Source organism: Morus notabilis, unplaced genomic scaffold (assembly GCF_000414095.1).
Source record: "Morus notabilis unplaced genomic scaffold, ASM41409v2 Scaffold1526, whole genome shotgun sequence".
NCBI lineage: Eukaryota > Viridiplantae > Streptophyta > Magnoliopsida > Rosales > Moraceae > Morus > Morus notabilis.
This window is the reverse complement of record NW_010363878.1, coordinates 87,861-106,005: the sequence shown is the minus strand read 5'-3', so window position 1 is coordinate 106,005 and position 18,145 is coordinate 87,861. Positions and strand designations below refer to the sequence as shown.

The 18,145-nt window shown below is 31.8% G+C and overlaps 1 protein-coding gene across 1 annotated transcript; it reads right to left on the bottom strand.

Annotated features, from left to right (window-relative positions):
- Nucleotides 1-398: 398 nt before the first annotated feature.
- On the bottom strand, nt 399-2,117 carry LOC21390865 (probable galacturonosyltransferase-like 7). The gene has a single exon (XM_010105096.2). It carries the CDS (start codon nt 1,627-1,629, stop codon nt 526-528), a length of 1,104 nt encoding a protein of 367 aa, XP_010103398.1. The 5' UTR covers nt 1,630-2,117; the 3' UTR covers nt 399-525.
- Between the last annotated feature and the right edge of the window lie 16,028 nt (nt 2,118-18,145).

Genomic DNA, 18,145 nt, shown 5'->3' with positions numbered 1-18,145 from the left:
TAGAGGGATTGAAAAGTGCAGTTTGGGCATTTCGATGACTCCACTTCGATGTCGGCAATTCCCACATGTTAATGTCTCCCTCCATTTGACGGGTGGATTGGAGTCGGAGATACCCTTTTTTCTTTATTTTCTTTGGCACAGAGGTTTCTGTTTTGGCCCTAACAAGCAACCATCACTAGAAATGGCAGATCTAACACATTATTGTGTACAATAACAAATTGAATATCTTTTTTTTTTTGTTCCTTTTATTTGCAAGATGAGGAATAAAAGATGAATAGAATACAAATGGCCTGAGCGGATGATCTACTAACAATAACAAAAATAAAAGAAAGAAAAAGAGTCTATATAAAAAAATGAAAAAGAAAAATGAGTAGCTCATAGTAAAAAGAAGAAGACACAAAATAATGGAGAGGATGGAGGGAAAAAAATGGCGAATTGACGAGAAATAAAAGAACAAAATAAGTGACAAAACAGTCCTGGAGGGAATTTACCGTCGACGAAGACCCCAATAATCCCTATCGTCGTTCAGTGAGAATGTCCGTACAAGTCGTATGGTGCCCAGAGAGCGTCGAGTGGGCAAGGCCGCTTGGAGTCCAACCGGAGCCATGGCTTGCCGCTACCGGACCAATGCAGGAGGCTAACCGGACCGGGATGGAGGTCGCGGCAGCTTCCCCTGACGTTATCTCCGCCGAGGCCGTGCTGGTTCCACCGGTGCTCGATGGGAGCCACGTGTCCCGCGAAGACCAAAAGGAACGGCGGAAGCGACCCGAGCTCGTAGATTCGGTCGCTCTTCTGGATCTCCATCCACCTCTCGATCCGCTTCGTGTACCCGTTCCGCCTCCACTTCTCCAGATCTATCACCATCACGCCGGTGTTGAAGTAGCACGGCCGCCGCCCGGCGAACGCCGACGAGAACTGCTGGTTCGACCAGAAACTCGCCGTGAAGTACTTTGTGAAGTTGGCGTGGCAGTACTCCGGGGCTCCGATTGTTCTCGAACCTAGCCTCGTGGTCCAGAGCTTGAAGATGTCGTCGACAACAACCAGATCGGAATCTAAGTAGATTATTCTGCTAACGCAGGGCTCCAGGAGATCGGCCAAGTAATTCCTCGCGTAATTGAGCGGCTGCTCTAGGGCTTGCCTCACCGACGTCGAGATCAGACTCCGTACAATCTCCGGATCGAAGTAGTACACCTTGAAGTTCAACTTAGGGAAGGTGGATCGCACTAGGGATTCCAGATTGTTCTCGGAGACCAGGAAGTGGAAGAACACACTCTCCGGACAGAGCGAGTGGTGGAGAATCGAATGGACGGCGGCGATTGACCCCCGGAGGTACTCCACATCAAGCGTAATCGCCACATGGACCAAATTAGGATCGCAGACGCTGATTCCCGCCGGAATTCCGGACTCGCCAGAGCGGCATTCATCGGCATTGCGGAAAGTCGGCGCCTTTCGAAAGGAAAACCTGTTGAGAGAAACGCCGACGCCGGCAGGGACATGTAGGCGGAGATTGGAGTCGTGGTGCGACGATCGGATGGCTTCGGCGGGGGGGAACGATTGGAGCGACGGCGATAGAACGATCAAGACCATTGCGGCGGAGACGAGACCGGAAAACCTCTTAATCCAGAGCATTTTGACCTCGTAAACGCCTCCTCTCTTCTTCTTCTTCTTGGACTTGAAGTCGAATCGGTCTTGCAGAGTCGCCGAGAGCGATAATCGGAGGAAAGCTATGGTTCCTTTGAGGTCCGCCAGAGTTGAGAATAATGGAGAAATTGGAGAGAGAAAAAAAGGCTGGTTCTGATGATGATGATGCTGAGGCAAAAATTCGAATTGCAGCGAAATGGTGAAAAAGTTGTTCGGAATCGATCTTTTGCCTCAGTGTGGAGCGACAATTATCAAAGTGAAAAAAGCTGCCGTGGGAACGAAGCGACCTGAGAGAGAAGAGGAATAATCCAATCCATGAATCCCAAGCCAAACCCAACCCAGGAAGCGGCGCAGAATAACACGCCCAACGCTACCGTGTGCCGCCACGCACACTCAACTCAACTCAACTGCAACCCCCCCTCCCCCCCGCCCACTCTCCGCTTCTCCTTCGCTTTCTCTATACTTCTTCTTTCTTATCCCTTTCCCTTCTCCTCCTCCTTTCTTCTTTTTTTTTCCGGTTTTGAAAAAAAAAAATCAATTCTTTATAATGCGTCTCTCGGAGAAGTGAAAAGAGGCAAAGCACCAGTAGAGAGAGAGAGAGAGAGAGAGAGAGAGAGAGGGGACTAAAGAGAAACAGAGACTTTTTTTTTTTCTTTTGCCTTTCCAGCTTTGCGTTTCCTCCACCATAGAAATCCACGGCAAAATCATAATTGTAAAATATTTTTCGTATAAAAAATGAAATTAATTAAATTATTCGGATAATTTATTTTGGGAAATTATTTATAAAAAAAAACAAATCTTGGGCTTTCATTAGTATTAAAGATGGAAAGCATATTATATGTTGCACAAATTGCGTATGAATTATGATATTAGCAGAGCCTTGTAGAAGGAAATAACCAGCTGTTCTTGTCGTCTATTACAATGACAATTGCGTCCCTTTGTCCACCCATCGCCTAATGCACGTCAGTCAATTCTTTTATTCCTTTTTAGGTTTTTTATTCAAGGCTATTTAGACAAATAACAATATTTGAGCGGTGAAATTGAAATATAATAAAATTTTAAGAATATTTTAAAAATAGTATAAATAAATCTACAATATTAAGAGGATATTTTTATTGATAAGCGTTTAGAAGATTATTATATCAATTGATAATAAAAGGTTGTACACATCGATAAAAAAATAGAACTTGATTAGTTAATTCACAAATTAAAATTAAAGTTATTATCCGTAATATTATTTTTTTATAAAAATTGGGTTAAAATTTAGGTTTCATTCAGTTTGTTGATTTAAATTTTTAATTTGAGTTGAGATGTAATTTTATATGAGAATTTTTAACTGTAACATAATAAATTAAAAGTGATTTTTTATGAAAAATTTTAACTGTAACAAAATTAAAATTAAAAACTCAAATGGTGAAATAAAAGTCGAGACCCACAGAGTTTGACTTAGATCCGGTGGTTCACAAATTCACATCTTGATCATTAATTCCCAACCCACTTTTTGGCTTATAACTATATATGTAGAAGGAAAAAACTTTGAAGGATCTACATCACATTGGCCTATCAAGAAGGGTTTGGCTTTATCAGTCCATGATTATGTTGCACAAAAAAGAAAAGCGATCATGCACAAACTACTTGTGATATCTGGATTAGAGGGAAAAAAAAAAAAAAAAAAAAAAAAAAAAAAAAAAAAAAAAAAACTACTTGTGATATCTGGTTTTACTTTTTGGGGCTTTAATTTTTAAATTCATAGAGACAAATCAAGAGAAAAAGAAAAATGGTAGGTGTGTCGTTATGATTTATGATTGCATTATCCAGTTTATGGTTTACAAATCGAACTTACCACAATTAATTGCAAGCACGTTAATTACTATATGATATCTAGCTCATGAAAGTTGTCCGTGTTGACCTTGTGGAAAAAGATATATGCAATTTTAACTTTTTAATAGCTTTCCAATTTCATAAACAAAACATAACTTTCTCCTCTTAAACGAATTTTTGTAAAAAATAATAAATGAAAATTAAGCAGAATGATTTTTTTTCGGTGAGGGGGGCTTTATCATAGAGTGCATATGTGTTTCCCTACTTATAGAGCACCATTTAGAGGTTATTATTGAATCTAAATGAAGGCTTACGTGTGCATTTCACACTATTATCGTCTAAGCATATAGTATAAATAATTACAAAAATGACATCTATATTTTATAATAAGTCGCAATCTTTCCCCACATTTTCTATAATTCCATAACCAAACGGTCAAGGCTGAAGCAAAAAAATAAATAAATAATGAATGAGAATATGGGTAAACTGATATTTTATAAAATGTAGGATGTTTTTACAATTATTAAACTTGAAATAAAGGGTGTGATTAATTATATGACCTGCCAATAGGAAAAAGCAGGCACCCCTGCAATGCAATTTTCTTTCATTTTTTTTTTTTTAAATGGAGGACAAAGAAAAATTGAAAATAAGTAATAAAAAGAGAACTTTAAGTCCGTTTAATTTGTTGATTCGAGTTTTTAATTTTTTATATAAGAACTTTTTGCTATAGTAAAAAGTTAAATATAACTATTTTTATAAATTTTTTATTAAAATAAAATTTAAATTTTAAATTTAAATCAGTAAAATGAACGGAATCTTTATTGATCACCTAAGTAAGATATTACCATGATCTTTGGTGTGTGTTTAAAGCAATAATGATGATTGATAACCAAAAAGAGAAAAGGAATAAAAAATATATATATATATATATATATATTTACCTTCGTATTCTTTAGAAAAACAATTTTTCTTTGCCGCGTGGCTTTTTTCATCTGCCGAGTCCACCTCAAAAAAAAAAAAAAAAAAAAGTGTGTGTATTCGCGTCCCTAGTGACACAAAATTGTAATTAGGGCGTTAAATTTTAGTATAAATTATAGTACCTTCACATTATTGCAGAATAAACACTAATTGAGATTTTGCTATTAGATACCGTTATTTAAAATGGCGAAGTATCCACTGTCTTTTCCTTCTAACCTAAGAAGCCTTTTTTTCTTTGGCTAATGTTCCAATTAGAAGGATTGGGGAACCTTTTTTATTTTTTGTTCCAAAAAAGTAGAAAAAAGAAACCATTAGAAGCAACTCCATAGATTGGTGGAACCGAACGTAAGGGAGACTCTGGTGAACAAATTGGAACTTTGAAAAGTGAACTAAGAATTATTTTAACGATGGAAAGAGGAATTAAGAAGGAAACTGATAAGTAAACTTAAGAAATGCTGGCATTATTTTTTATGTAATTTTCTTTTTCACTATTTACGTGAATTTTACTATTTTATTTTTTATTTAAATAATAATATATCATGTTAATAAAATTTACGTGTTAAACAGTAAATGCAGAAAATAATTATGTGAATTCTACTATCTCATTTTTTATTTAAATAATAATATATTATATTAATAAAATTTACGTGTTAAATAATAAATATAGAGAGTGACAAAAAAAAAATAATATTAACATTTCTTAGCAAATAAAATCTCAGGTGATCTATGTATGTATTCATGCAAGGAACAAGCCTAGCGAATTTACACGGGGAACAAAATCATTTTCTTATCTAAGGTTTATTTAAAGGACACAATATATATAGGTGGTGCTGAAAAGAGAATTATATTTTTAAATTAAAAAAAGAGATAGCAAGTTATAACTTAGAAGTAAATGGAAAAATTCAGCAAATAAATAATTAAACAAAGATAAAGGGGGAGTAAAAATAAGGATTCTCATGTTACAAAATACTCTTTCATCCTCTTTGTTTCACACATTTTTTATTTCAATTCAAGCCTTTTCTTTATAATGTTTTAGATCTCTAACAAAAATTTGAATTATTTTTCAATTTATCAAATAGACTATTGGAATTTGGAAAACAACCTCCCATAAGAAACACAAGCTAACAGGCTTAGTCGTAAATCCTCAATTAATTAATAAACTAATACAAATTGAACATTAAAAACCGGCTTCGACATGCTGGATCTCGGGTTCGTTTGGTTGGATAATTCAAATTATGTGATTCGAACCATTTTTTATTTACGTGTATTTTTTGTGAGAGAAAATACTGTAATAAACCACAAATCATGTTTCGAATCAGAGAACGAATCCCTCTATTAAACGCCCTTGAAACTTCAGTCCCATGTGAAACCCGACCTGTTTTATTACCAATAAATCCAAATAATACTTATTAAACCAAAAATTATTCTTAATTAATACTAGACAAGATTTTTAAATCACAATCAGGAATAATATTATTGAGACTGAAGAGAGGCCCAATAATTAAAAAATTGACAATAGTGAGGGACCCGCAGAATCTATGGATCCCACCTGCAAGTCTAAAATTGTCATTTAGCACAAACATTTACCACGACAAAGTCCAGTCGGTGGAGAGAGAATAGTATTTGAGTAGAGGTGTCGACAGTGTGAGGGTGAGCATAGCGGCGGGCCCACCATAAGACGCATCGGAGGGCTGTGGGCTTTTGGAGACCAGCTGGTGCGGGTCAAGGCCCAGTGGATCTGACACGTGGACAGCGGCAGGGATGTCAAGTCGCTCTGAGAGACGCGCAGGTGTACGCCTGTACGGTACGCCTGCGTACCACAGATTCGCGTTGTGTTGTGGGTTTATGCTACTGTGTCTGTGTGTGTTTATTGAAAAATATTAATGCTTTGTGGAACGTGTTTCTCGATTCGCACCGTGCCACTCCGTACGCATTGTTCTCATTTTACCACCAGCCTGGCCTCCACTCATCGTTACAAAATGATTTTTTTATATAAAAATGAAAATAATAATATTTTTAAGTAATTTTATTAAGAGCCCGTTTGGTTCATGAATTAAAACCATGAGATTATAACTATTTTTCATTTATGTATATTTTTTATGAGAGAAAATACTGTAGTAAATCATGAACCATGATTCGAATCAGAGAACGAATCCTCCAACCAAACGGGCTCTAAGAGATTATTTTCAGTATAAAAAATTTATTAATGTCTCTATGTATTTAAGAGAGGAAAAAATAAAAATAAAAAATAAAAAATCACTAAAAATCATTTTTCATTACTCTTCTCTTTTACACTAAATTAAAAAATTATTTTTATTTTTATTTTTTATCTTTAATTGTGTCAAATGCCGTTTTAGAATCGTTTTTATTTTTTTCTCAAAAAACGTAAAAAAAAAAGAATAATTCCAAGCACGACATATATTTATGATTCTGCTATAAGTGAATCTCCTAAATAGTTCTTTAGATTTAACATCAATCTCATTTTAATTCGTGATTTGTTAAATGTCGAACAATTAGTCCTTAAAATTTTATTTTGTTTTAGTTTCAGTCCTTTTATTGGTTTGGTGTTAAATATTAAAAGAAATTTATAGAAATTATGGATTAAAATTATAAATATATAAAGTTTAAAGATTAAAACAATATAAAAAACTAAAAGTTAATTTATACATATAGACTCAAATTTTAACTGTTTTTAATTTTAGACTCTAATTTATACATATTTTATTACATTTTAACGCTTAGTTGATTGAATGATTGAAACTAAAACAAAATAAAACATTAAGGACCATCTATGTGATGTTTAAAAGGTCAGAAATTAAAGTGATATTGAGTATAAACCTTATGGACCATTTGTAGAATTAATCATAGTTTTTTTTTTCTTTCACAAAAAAAAAATTAATTAAAAAAATTCCTTTAAATTGTTTTCTCACAAAATAACAAAATTATTAATTTAAACGCATAAATTAAAACTACTAGTATTTTGAGATGAGGTATAAATCTCTCTGGTCGTTAGCTCAAGTTAAGTTTCCACTAGTGAGAGTGGCACAGTGATTAAATGATAATAGCTCCAAATTCTCTCTTTCATTATTTAAAGGTCAACTTTCATTATCTGCTATAAGGTTAAAATTATATATCTTATAAACCAATTAAATGTTTATTTGGATTGACGTGGTTTTGAACTATTTGAATGTTATTGGACGAAAGCATGATCAAAGTTTGGGATGTGGTGTTGGTATGAATCTCTCCGATTGCTGAATGATCCCACCTCTAATTAGCTCTAGTTATATTCACCAAAATTCAAGCAGAAAAAAAAAAGTTATATTCACCAAAAAAAAAAAGAAAAAGAAAATAGCTCAAGTTATTTATAACTGATTTATGATTTAGCATTGCATCTTTTTTTTTTCTTGTTTCAGCGTCAATTAAAATATTTTAATTAACGTGATATTTTACTTAAAATAGGAAAATGATTTAATTGATATAATATTTAGTAAACGAGATATTATATATTATTAGAGGGACTTCAAAGAGTAAAAATAAATAAAAATACAAGAGTCGGAATATATCCTTTCGACTTTTCATGAGTGATTTTACCATGTTTTTACCATGTTTTTCTCACTTTCTATTGATTGCCTTTTTTTTTTTTTTTTTTTTTTTTTTTTTTTTTTTTTTTTTTTGTGTGTGGCCTGTAGAACTTTCTATTGATTGCTAATTAAACCGTAGTAAAGATGACTTTTTCACATGTACCCAAAAGTCTCTTCTTAATATTTTCCCGTTTTACTTGTATTTTAGTTCTAATATAATTATGATCGTGGGATATTGGAGCACCACATAGTCAACACCAACTACAGTATCTAACCTTAAAAAAAAAAAAAATCAAATCATACAATTTTAAATTTACCAAAATTCATCTGATCCATATTGTTGACGCCATGCAATGTCAATTTTACTTGTCGGTGATAACGATCTCACGGCATAACATTCCATGTATCGCTTTATGAGAATGTAAAAAGAAAAAAAGAAACTATATAATTATTAAAAAAAATGATAATTCTAAACATTACAGCTAAACTAGTGTACTAGCAATGCGACATTAGTACCATGAGAATGATGTACTCTTTAGGTTGTTTGTCATATAAAAGACCAGTCGGCGAGGCATGTATGGATTAAATAGGTTATCATGTTACAAGTTATAATTAACATTATATAATTTTTATATTATAATTACGGTCAACCAACGAAATCCCAGTTATTATATAAAAAAAAAAAAACATACACATACACATACATATTCATATTATATATATATATATATATATATATAACAAGAACGAATAGAAGCAGCGTGGAAGATGGATGTGTGCCAGTAAAATATATATAGAGTAGTGCTAGAGATACTAATTTAAATATTAATTTTTGTGTATTAATTAATTTGACACATGAGTTATTATATTTTCATTAATAAATATAATTTTTTATTATTAATTAACATGACAATATCTTAAAATTTTATTAATATAAAAATAATAATTCAATATACAAAATTAAAATGTGAGTTGATGTCTTTTAACATTATTCATATATATATATATATATATGCAAGTGGGTTGGTGTAAGATTATAGACGTTAATTGGAATTAGCCGTTGATGGCACGCTTTGGCATTGACTCCGACTCAGCCACTAGTGTTGTGTCAGGAGCTGCCAAATTTTCAAAGGCGAATGCGAATAGATTGATGTTTGGTTAGAAGATTTAAATTAAATCATGGTTCATAATTTATTACAGTATTTTTTTCATAAAAAATGTACGTAAATTAAAAATAATTTTAATCACATAATTTTAATTTATGAACCAAACATCTCCTTATAGATCGGGGCCTTTTCTTTTTTTCCAACTGAAATTTCTCTTTTTTTGGTCTTCAGTTTAGCCGTTGGGTGGTCAGTGAAGCTGACTCGGCCACTAAATTTCCACCCGGTTGTTGTTGACTGCATACTTTTAAATGAACTGATCAAACCCACCTAAATACATACAGAAACTCAGTGCATTAATAAATCCATTAAAACCGTTACAAGAAGTTTTTAGGCCATATTTATTTCACCAATTTGAGTTTTGTTATAGTAAAAAATTTTAAAAAACAGTCACATTTAACGTTTTTGTTATAGTTAAAAGTTCTCGTATAAAAATTATATTTCAACTCAAATTAAAAATTCAAATTAATGAAGTAAATAATAACTGTACTTGTTAAAAATATCGCCTCCAACTACATTTATTGCACTACTTATGTCTTCGTCTTCTATTTTTTACTTATATTTATTAATCTTTCTTTTGGCTGATAAATATAGTCTACTAGATAGTTGATGATATTACATTAGATATAACCAACTAAAAACCTAAATATTGTTGTATTATACAAAAAAGTTGAGAATTTTTATAGTATAGAATTTATTTACATATACTTATGTACATATATACAGATATATTTATATAATATTTTAATAAAAAACATTTAAAATGTATTATAACTTTTGTTTTCTTTTTTAACTGCAAAATACAAATATAAAATTTTTTTTAATAATAATAATTAAGAAAGTTGAAAATTTGTATTGGTGTTACTGATGCCGGTAGGAATTTAATTTTTTTATTTTTGTGAGAAAATTTGTGTATGTAAAAGTAAAAATAATTACATGAAAAGGTAATAAAAAATTTTAAATATGAAGTAGAACGTGCGCTTCATGCACGTGATTTATTTAAAAAAAACAATTATATGAATCATCGGGAATTAAAAAAAGATGAAGAAAAAAGAAAGGATAGAAGAATAGTAATAATTAATATATTATTATTAGTGACTACATTAGTGACACGGGCGAGCTTCTAGCTCTGTGTGCTCTTCACGCGCTTATTGTAACTGTTAATAATTTTGATCCGACCACCGAAGTAATTTCTAGTTTAATTTACTTAAGAATGTGTGAATTTAATTTATTTTAGTGTATTTTTATTTAATTTTATTTTTTATTCAAATTATTTATACTATTTTCATTTGAGAGGCTTTGAAAATTTGGCGCAAAATGATATTAAAAAGATAAAATCGGACCACAAATCAACACATTTATTTTTCAATTTTTTTTCTTTTTTAGTCTTTGTTTAACTTTAGTCTTAAACGCGCGCTACATGCACGTATTAATTTAAAATAACGGCTAACACAAATTGTTTAAAAAAAAGAAGTAAAAACACGATATAAAAGAAATGAAAATAATAATAGGAGAAAATCTTAAGCAAAGAGAGAGGGAAAATAATTTAACGTTTTTCATTGTGTTTTAAATTAATTCTATTTTGTTTTACTTAATTTTTTTATTTAATTTGGTGTGATATTATTTTATTTTAGCGTATTTTTATTTAATTTTATTATATTATTTATTATATTATTTATGGTATTTTTATTTTAGTAATATAAAAAATTTGGCGCAAAACGGTGATAAAACAGACAAAATTAGACTCCAAATCAATTCAGAATAATAAATAAATATAATAAACAATAAAATTGGAAATGCTTTGAAACTGTCTGATAAAAAATTTTGACGGCTAAGATTTGTGTGTGAAAGCACGCAGAAGTGAGAAGCATTCAACGAAGGGAAAATGGACAAGAGTGGCAGCTACGCAGTGGTGGGCCCGTCACTTTCTCCTTTGGCCACCTGAGGGTGGACACGTGGCAAACCATAGGACAGGAAATGACCTAAAAGCCCCCGCCCATGAAAAAGAGAAGAGAGGAAAAAAAAAGAGTTAAGTTGACAATTCAAAATGAAAGGGAAAAACTAGTATTTGACTGTACTATGTACAGTAAACACATGCCTCTCCTTTAGTATATTTATATGGCATGTTTACTTACCAGGAGTGGGGAATGAGAATACGGAATCAGAATCAACCCATGTTTACTTATCCATTTTTATCCTGGAATGGGAGTGGAAATGTGTGGATCCCACACCAATTAGGGGTTGAGAAATGGGATTAGCACTCTCCCACCCCACTGGATTGGGACTCCCAATCCTGATAGTAAACGTGAATTACGATTTTACCCTTAGATATACTAAATAGAAAAGTAAAAGTGAAAAATTGAAAATGCCATAATTTACTTTCACGCCTCTCGTATCTCCTTGTTCACTTCCTCTGATATTTTCTTCTCCTCAAAACACAACATTGCATCCACAAGAACCAAGAACATCTCTCCTCTCTTCAAGGTGAGTCAATAAAATAAATCATTATAGTTTTTTTTATTGAATTGTAGGTTTATTTATTTATTTATTTATTTTGTGTTGATTTGTTGAATCTGTGATTAAATCATGTGTTTAGCCCTTAAATGCACAACATCATTTCAAGAATTCGTGAAAATCCAAACCAATCCTAAAGAACAGGTTATATACATTACTAGAGAACTATAACTATATATATATATATATATAGATATATAGATAAGGATATTTCATTGAGAGTTATAACAATAACTATATATATATATATATAGTTATAAATGGAAGATAAGGATAGTTTATTGAATTTTGGCCCTTAGGTGTATTTTTTTCCTTTCTTACTAGTGCCATGGTTGAATTCATATTAATGCAAATAATTAAATGAAATTCAGATAGTTTTTTTTCTTCTTTGTTCTATTTTTCATTTTCTTTTATGCTTATAATTTGATTCTTGTGTTATGCCTATTGCTTTTCATTTTTCAATCTATATCATAAGCTAATTTCTGTTTTCTATAATATGCAATGCAATACTAAATCTAATTTTATATGTTGATAATGTAAAGTAATCATATCTCGACTTTCAACACGAAAGAAGCTAGTGGTTGTAGTGATAAAAGAGATAGTTATGATGTTACAAATGATTATGACTGTGTGTGCTGCTATGCGTACATATGATTCTATTTATTGTGAACGAAGACAGAGGATACGAAGTCCAAAGATGGTTATGAGGGTTTATCAACAATTAGGACACTTATATGATTTGGTTTACGAGAGTGATATCAAGTGTGTGACACAATTAAGAATGGATAGAGAAATGTTTAGAAGATTATGCAAGCTTCTATGTGAGAAAGGAGGTTTGAGAAGCACAAAAAATTTATCTGTTGAGGAGATGTTTGCAATGCTTTTGCACATCCTAGCACATCATATTAAGAATAGGGTGATTAGTCAATTATTAGTTTACTTACATTATCTTGGTACTTTAAATAATGGTTGGGATATGTTTTTCTATTTATGACTTGAAACTTCTTTTTTAAAGTTTATGACTTAAAACTTAGTTTTTTTTTTCTTATTTTATTTCATCATTATATTTTTTCTTTAAATTATTTCAAAATTTATTGAGGAAAGATAATTTAGATGATTAATTAGGTGTAATTAAAAAATTTAACTACACCTAATTACTAATTAGTTATCCTAATATTAAGATAGTTAGCATAATATACAATTGTTTTTTAAAGTTCAAAACACAAATATCTATTAAAAGAATATGTAAGTAAATTTATAACAGTTTATTCTGATTCTGGGTGCAAGTAAACGTATGAATGAGATTTGGATTGATTCTGACTTTGATTCTTAAAACATAAGTAAACAGCTTTTTCTAACTTCGATTCTTGAAACATAAGTAAACAGCTTATTCTGACTTCGATTCTTGTCCACTCCAAATCCTACCCATTTCGATTCATACCCATTCCGATTACGGATAAGTAAACATCCAATAATATCTTTTATTAATCTTTCTTTTGACTTTCTCATGTTAAAAGTTGATACAATTACCGATTAAATTATATATTCTCATCACTAATTATACTAAATTTAAGAAAAATAATTGGCCGGAGCAAGCCGGAATTGGCCAAGCAAGCCTACTATCCTTTCTTTATTAGTTAGTGCATGCTCTCCCGACGAAGGAATCCCTTTCCTACAGCTATTCCTAATTCCATTATGCCCTTACTAATACGAAATGTCAAACAAGTTTGAGAGTATTACGTACATAAAAATTGTCAAAGGAAAATAATATTACATAAAAATATGACTAGTATCGGCTGCTTAGTGAGAATTCAAGTTTTTTTTTTTTTTTTTCCAACATAGTTTAAATTATTGAGTTTTCAATTATATTAAAATGCTAAAACGAGTTTTCAGTTGTAACAACGTCATTTTGTTTTGTTTTTGTTTTTTTTGTTTTTGTTTTTGTTTTTGTTTTTGTTTTCTTTGCCAAACCCAGCACGCTGCTTGACCATGATAGTTCGCCTACTGAATGAAATAAATATATATGAAAGTTTTGTTTTAATTAATTAGATTTATTCTCAACTCAAGGAAAGAAAAACTCCATAAATTAGAACAGAAATGCACGTGTAATTAAATCGCAGAGATACCGTAGCAAAAGTCTTTTAGTGTTATTACGAAAGCAGCATAATAAATCAATAGAAGTTATGGAAGAACAAACTAAAAGGTAACATAATTAACAAACCAAAATAGAAATAGTTGTGATGTTACTTTGAAAGATATAGTAGTATTAATTAATTATTTATTTATTTATTTTTCTTCGTAGTCCGTAGAAAATATATATATATATATATGCTTGATGGAGGTACACGGACATTTATGTAAGTATAGTTGTAAATTTAAAAGAATCATCATTTGGTCTCACGTAATCTTTAAAATGATATATATTATTATAAGTACTTCTCCGAGATTTAAACTCTAAGGGCCCGTTTAGTTCGTTGATTCAAGTTGAGATGTGACTTTATGTGAGAACTTTTTACTGTAGTAAAAAAGTTAGATGTGATTGTTTGTGATAACTTTTTACTGTAGAAAAACTTGAATTCTAAACTCGAATCAGCGAAATGAACGGGGCTTAAAATTTAATAAAAAGAAGAAAATTAGCAAACCTCTGCTAAAACACGTGTCGATCTATCCTTGGCTAGGCAGCATGGCCAGCTTAATTTACGTATCACATGGAAGTCAAGTGAACGAGAGCAAGAATTTTAAGATCGTACGCGACAAGTCTCTTTGTTGACATTCGAGCATCGTATTTAGGTTTAATTTTAAATTTAGCATCTTATTGCCTCCTAAAATTGAAAATGGCATAAAATTCTTACATAACCTTAATTAATTATCATATAATTTACCATTTTGGTACTTTTATAATTAAGGCCTCAACATTTTAACTGTTCTCAACTATTTATGATTTTTAAGTGATTTCCGTATGATGTACTAATGAGTACTGATATACTCACACGTGATTAAAACTATTAAAAAATCAATACTTGAATGATGAAAGTATAAAACTTGCAACTTACAATAAACGAGAGTTTTACTCCAGTTCAAGTTCTTAATAGTTTTAACCCTAATAATTAAAGTACTCTTAAGCTGTTTGTGTTTTCTTTTAATTTCCAGCTTAGCATGACAAAAAAAAGAAAACAAAAAAAAAAAAAACTCAGGAGTACAGAAACCTTAAAGGAAGCAAGCAAATAAGTTAAAAATTACGAATATGTATCAAATTCTCCGGTTCTTATTCAGCACAGGCTGCATTACTTTTTGTAATTATTTCTTTTATTTTAAGACTTGGAAAGTAGAACTATAAATATAAAGGTAAACTTGTACATTAAGCCAAAGAAAGTCACAATTAATTCTAATTAAAAAAGACTTCTGGGCCTCGTTCATTTCACCGATTCGAGTTTTCAATTTTAGATTTCTACAGTAAAAAACTCTAAAAAATGTCACATCTAACTTTTTCTGCTACAGTGAAAAGCTCTCAGAAAATATCACATCTCAACTCGAATTGAAAACTCGAATCCGCGAAGTGAACGAGGCCCTGACAAAAAAGCCAAATCATATTCTAATTTCACTAAGCGAAGGGGAACTTTTGTTTAACCAATTCCCTTTCAGCTTGATAAAGAAGATTGCGTTTCTTTCTAATTCCTTTTTTTCTTTCGAACTAACAGTCACTACTACAATTTACCCAATTTGCGACGAAATTATTTACGACGACAAATAATTAATTATTTATGACAACATAACGTCAAAATACTTTTCGTTTAACAGGAAAACGGTGTCGTCGCTAATACTTCACTAGTCGTCGCAGATATATAGTTGGCGGCAAATGTTAGTTAGCGCCAATGTTTGCCGCCAAAATAACATTATTTACGACGACCTGTCGTCGTAAATAAGGAATTTTTTGCAACGACATGTGTCGTCGCAAATAATAATAATTTATTTATTGTCCCCTGAGTAAAAAGGCGGTATATTTGGCAATTCTCAAAAATTTATTTGCGCCGACATTAATGTGTGTCGTCGCAAATGATGATTTTGTATTCCCTCACAAAAATAAACAACGGGGAAATTGAGCGGGTCCCAAAAACTAATTGCGACGACAGTGCACATTGTCGTCGCAAATAATAATTTCAGAACATTCGTTATAAATATTAAATAATTTTGTTATATTTGTTGCGACATGTGTCATCGTAAATAGTGTATAAGTTATATTTACGATGACAATGTCGTCGCTAATAGTTCTCGTTTATCGTCGCAAAAAACTATGTCTATATACTCGTTAACAGAGCCTCCTCCTCCATTTTTTCTGATCTCTCTCTCTCTTTCTCTCGGCTTTTCCCCAATTTTTTGACCCCAACCCCCAAAACCTCCCTTTTTATTTCCTTATAAATCCTCACCAAATCAACATTTATCATAAGTTTTAATCCTTTTAATTGTTTTTTCATAAAAAAAAGTATAAAAAAGAAACTCCATACCCTCGCCACCGATGTCCGCCGCAGCCATTTGCCCCACCCAATTCCACCGTTTTCAGCCACCATTTTAGTGGGTTTAAATTTTGTTAGTTTTTACATATTTATTGTACTTTTTTTAAAGGTTTGAGTTTTTTGTTGTTTGAATTTTGTATTATAGATTATAGTTTTTAGAATTAGTATAATTTGAAATTTGGATTATGAATTTTGATATTGTTGAAATTTGATATAAGTGTGTGTGAATCTCTTAGGGTGTTATTTTTTTGAAATCTGCTTCTAATTTGATTTAAGTTAAGATTAGAAATTCGTAGTGACAACGAATAGAAATAAAGTAGTTAATTTATATTCATGACTTCTTTTATATATTTGTTAAGAAATTGCGTAAGAAATGAAGTAGCTAATAAAGTTTTAATCACGATGTCCGGCCCAATAGCTACATGTGCCGGCTCTGCAGGAGGATCACAACCTCCACCCAATTTGACGAGACTCCCGGCATATTGTCAATCAAGTATTATATGCTATAACACAGGAACGGTGTTTTTTATTCGTCAAACTCTATATAATCAAATTTCGTTATTTTTATTTTTTTACAGTTCTAGAGACGACCCCTCGACGTCGACCTGGTCGAGAGGTAGCTCTAGGTCGAGATATAGTGGAGAAGGTACAAAGAGATGATAAGCTTTTTGTCTTGTTTGACGAGACCGGTACGTGGAAGGCGATTGGCAAAAACGGCCCATATTTTGACAGTGATGTCGGCTTGTACACCAGGGATATCTGTGTACCACACTACAACGCCTGGAAAGACGTGCCTGAGGAGCACAAAAGGAGGATTTAAAATCGCATGCTGGTATTTATGTGAAACAAAATTTGTTCTAAAAATTTATTTAAATTCAATATTTAAAATTTATTTGTTGATTTTTTAATGTGTCGCAGGATTAGTTTAACCTCAACTACAACCGCGACAATGGCATCATTAGAGATGTACTCGATCATGAAGCCAGTAAATATTATAAGGAATAGAAGACTACCTTGCGCAGACACTTTCAGAAGATGTGAGGGGCAGAAAAGGAGGATTTAGTTGGGCAAAATCTTCCTAAAAACTTGAGTATAAAAGAGCAATGGGGACCTTATTGTGATCGTTTTATGTCACATGCTTTTCAAGTTCAATTTCATTATGTTTTCTTATTTTTGATTGATTGGTTTATTTAATTACTAAGTATGTTACTAATTCATCTATAATCATTACTAGAAAAAATCTGCTACAAATCAACAAAACTGTGGTAGTCAAAAGTGGTCTAGCTTGCATGGTAGAAAATTATACTCCCAGCATCGTTTCGATAAGGTAATACTAATTTGCATACTTGTTAAGTTTTATCACTTTGGCTTAATAATTATTCTAACACATTCAACTTGATTAGGTAAATCTCAAGACCCAACAACCAATATCATTAATTGACAATTGGGGTGACATGCACCGTCATGGGCAAAGTTTTGTCAATCCGGACGCTGAACAAACATTTGTAAGTAAATTTTAAATTTATTTATTTTTTCATATTTGACATAACATATTATACTATTTTTATTCATTTTTATTTTATTTACTTTTGCAGGCTCAGATAGAGGGGAAAAGAACTACGCAGATGACACAGTCTGCTGGCGATCGTTCATCTTTCATGGCGGTTGATGATGAGGGGATTATGTCCTAAGTCTTGGGCAAGCGCAGAGGACACACTAAGGGAGTGGGACCGACACTACCACGGAGGAATCGTTCATGCGCTTCCACCTCATCATTTGGTTCGCAATCAAACGGGTCATCTTTGGCTAATTTGCCCCAGTATGTATAAACCTGGCCGAACAACATCTACATTGAGCAATGCAACATGTTCGATAGCCAATAGATCATGATAGAAGACATGCACTCGATGAATCTCAACATCAACTTCATGCCGCT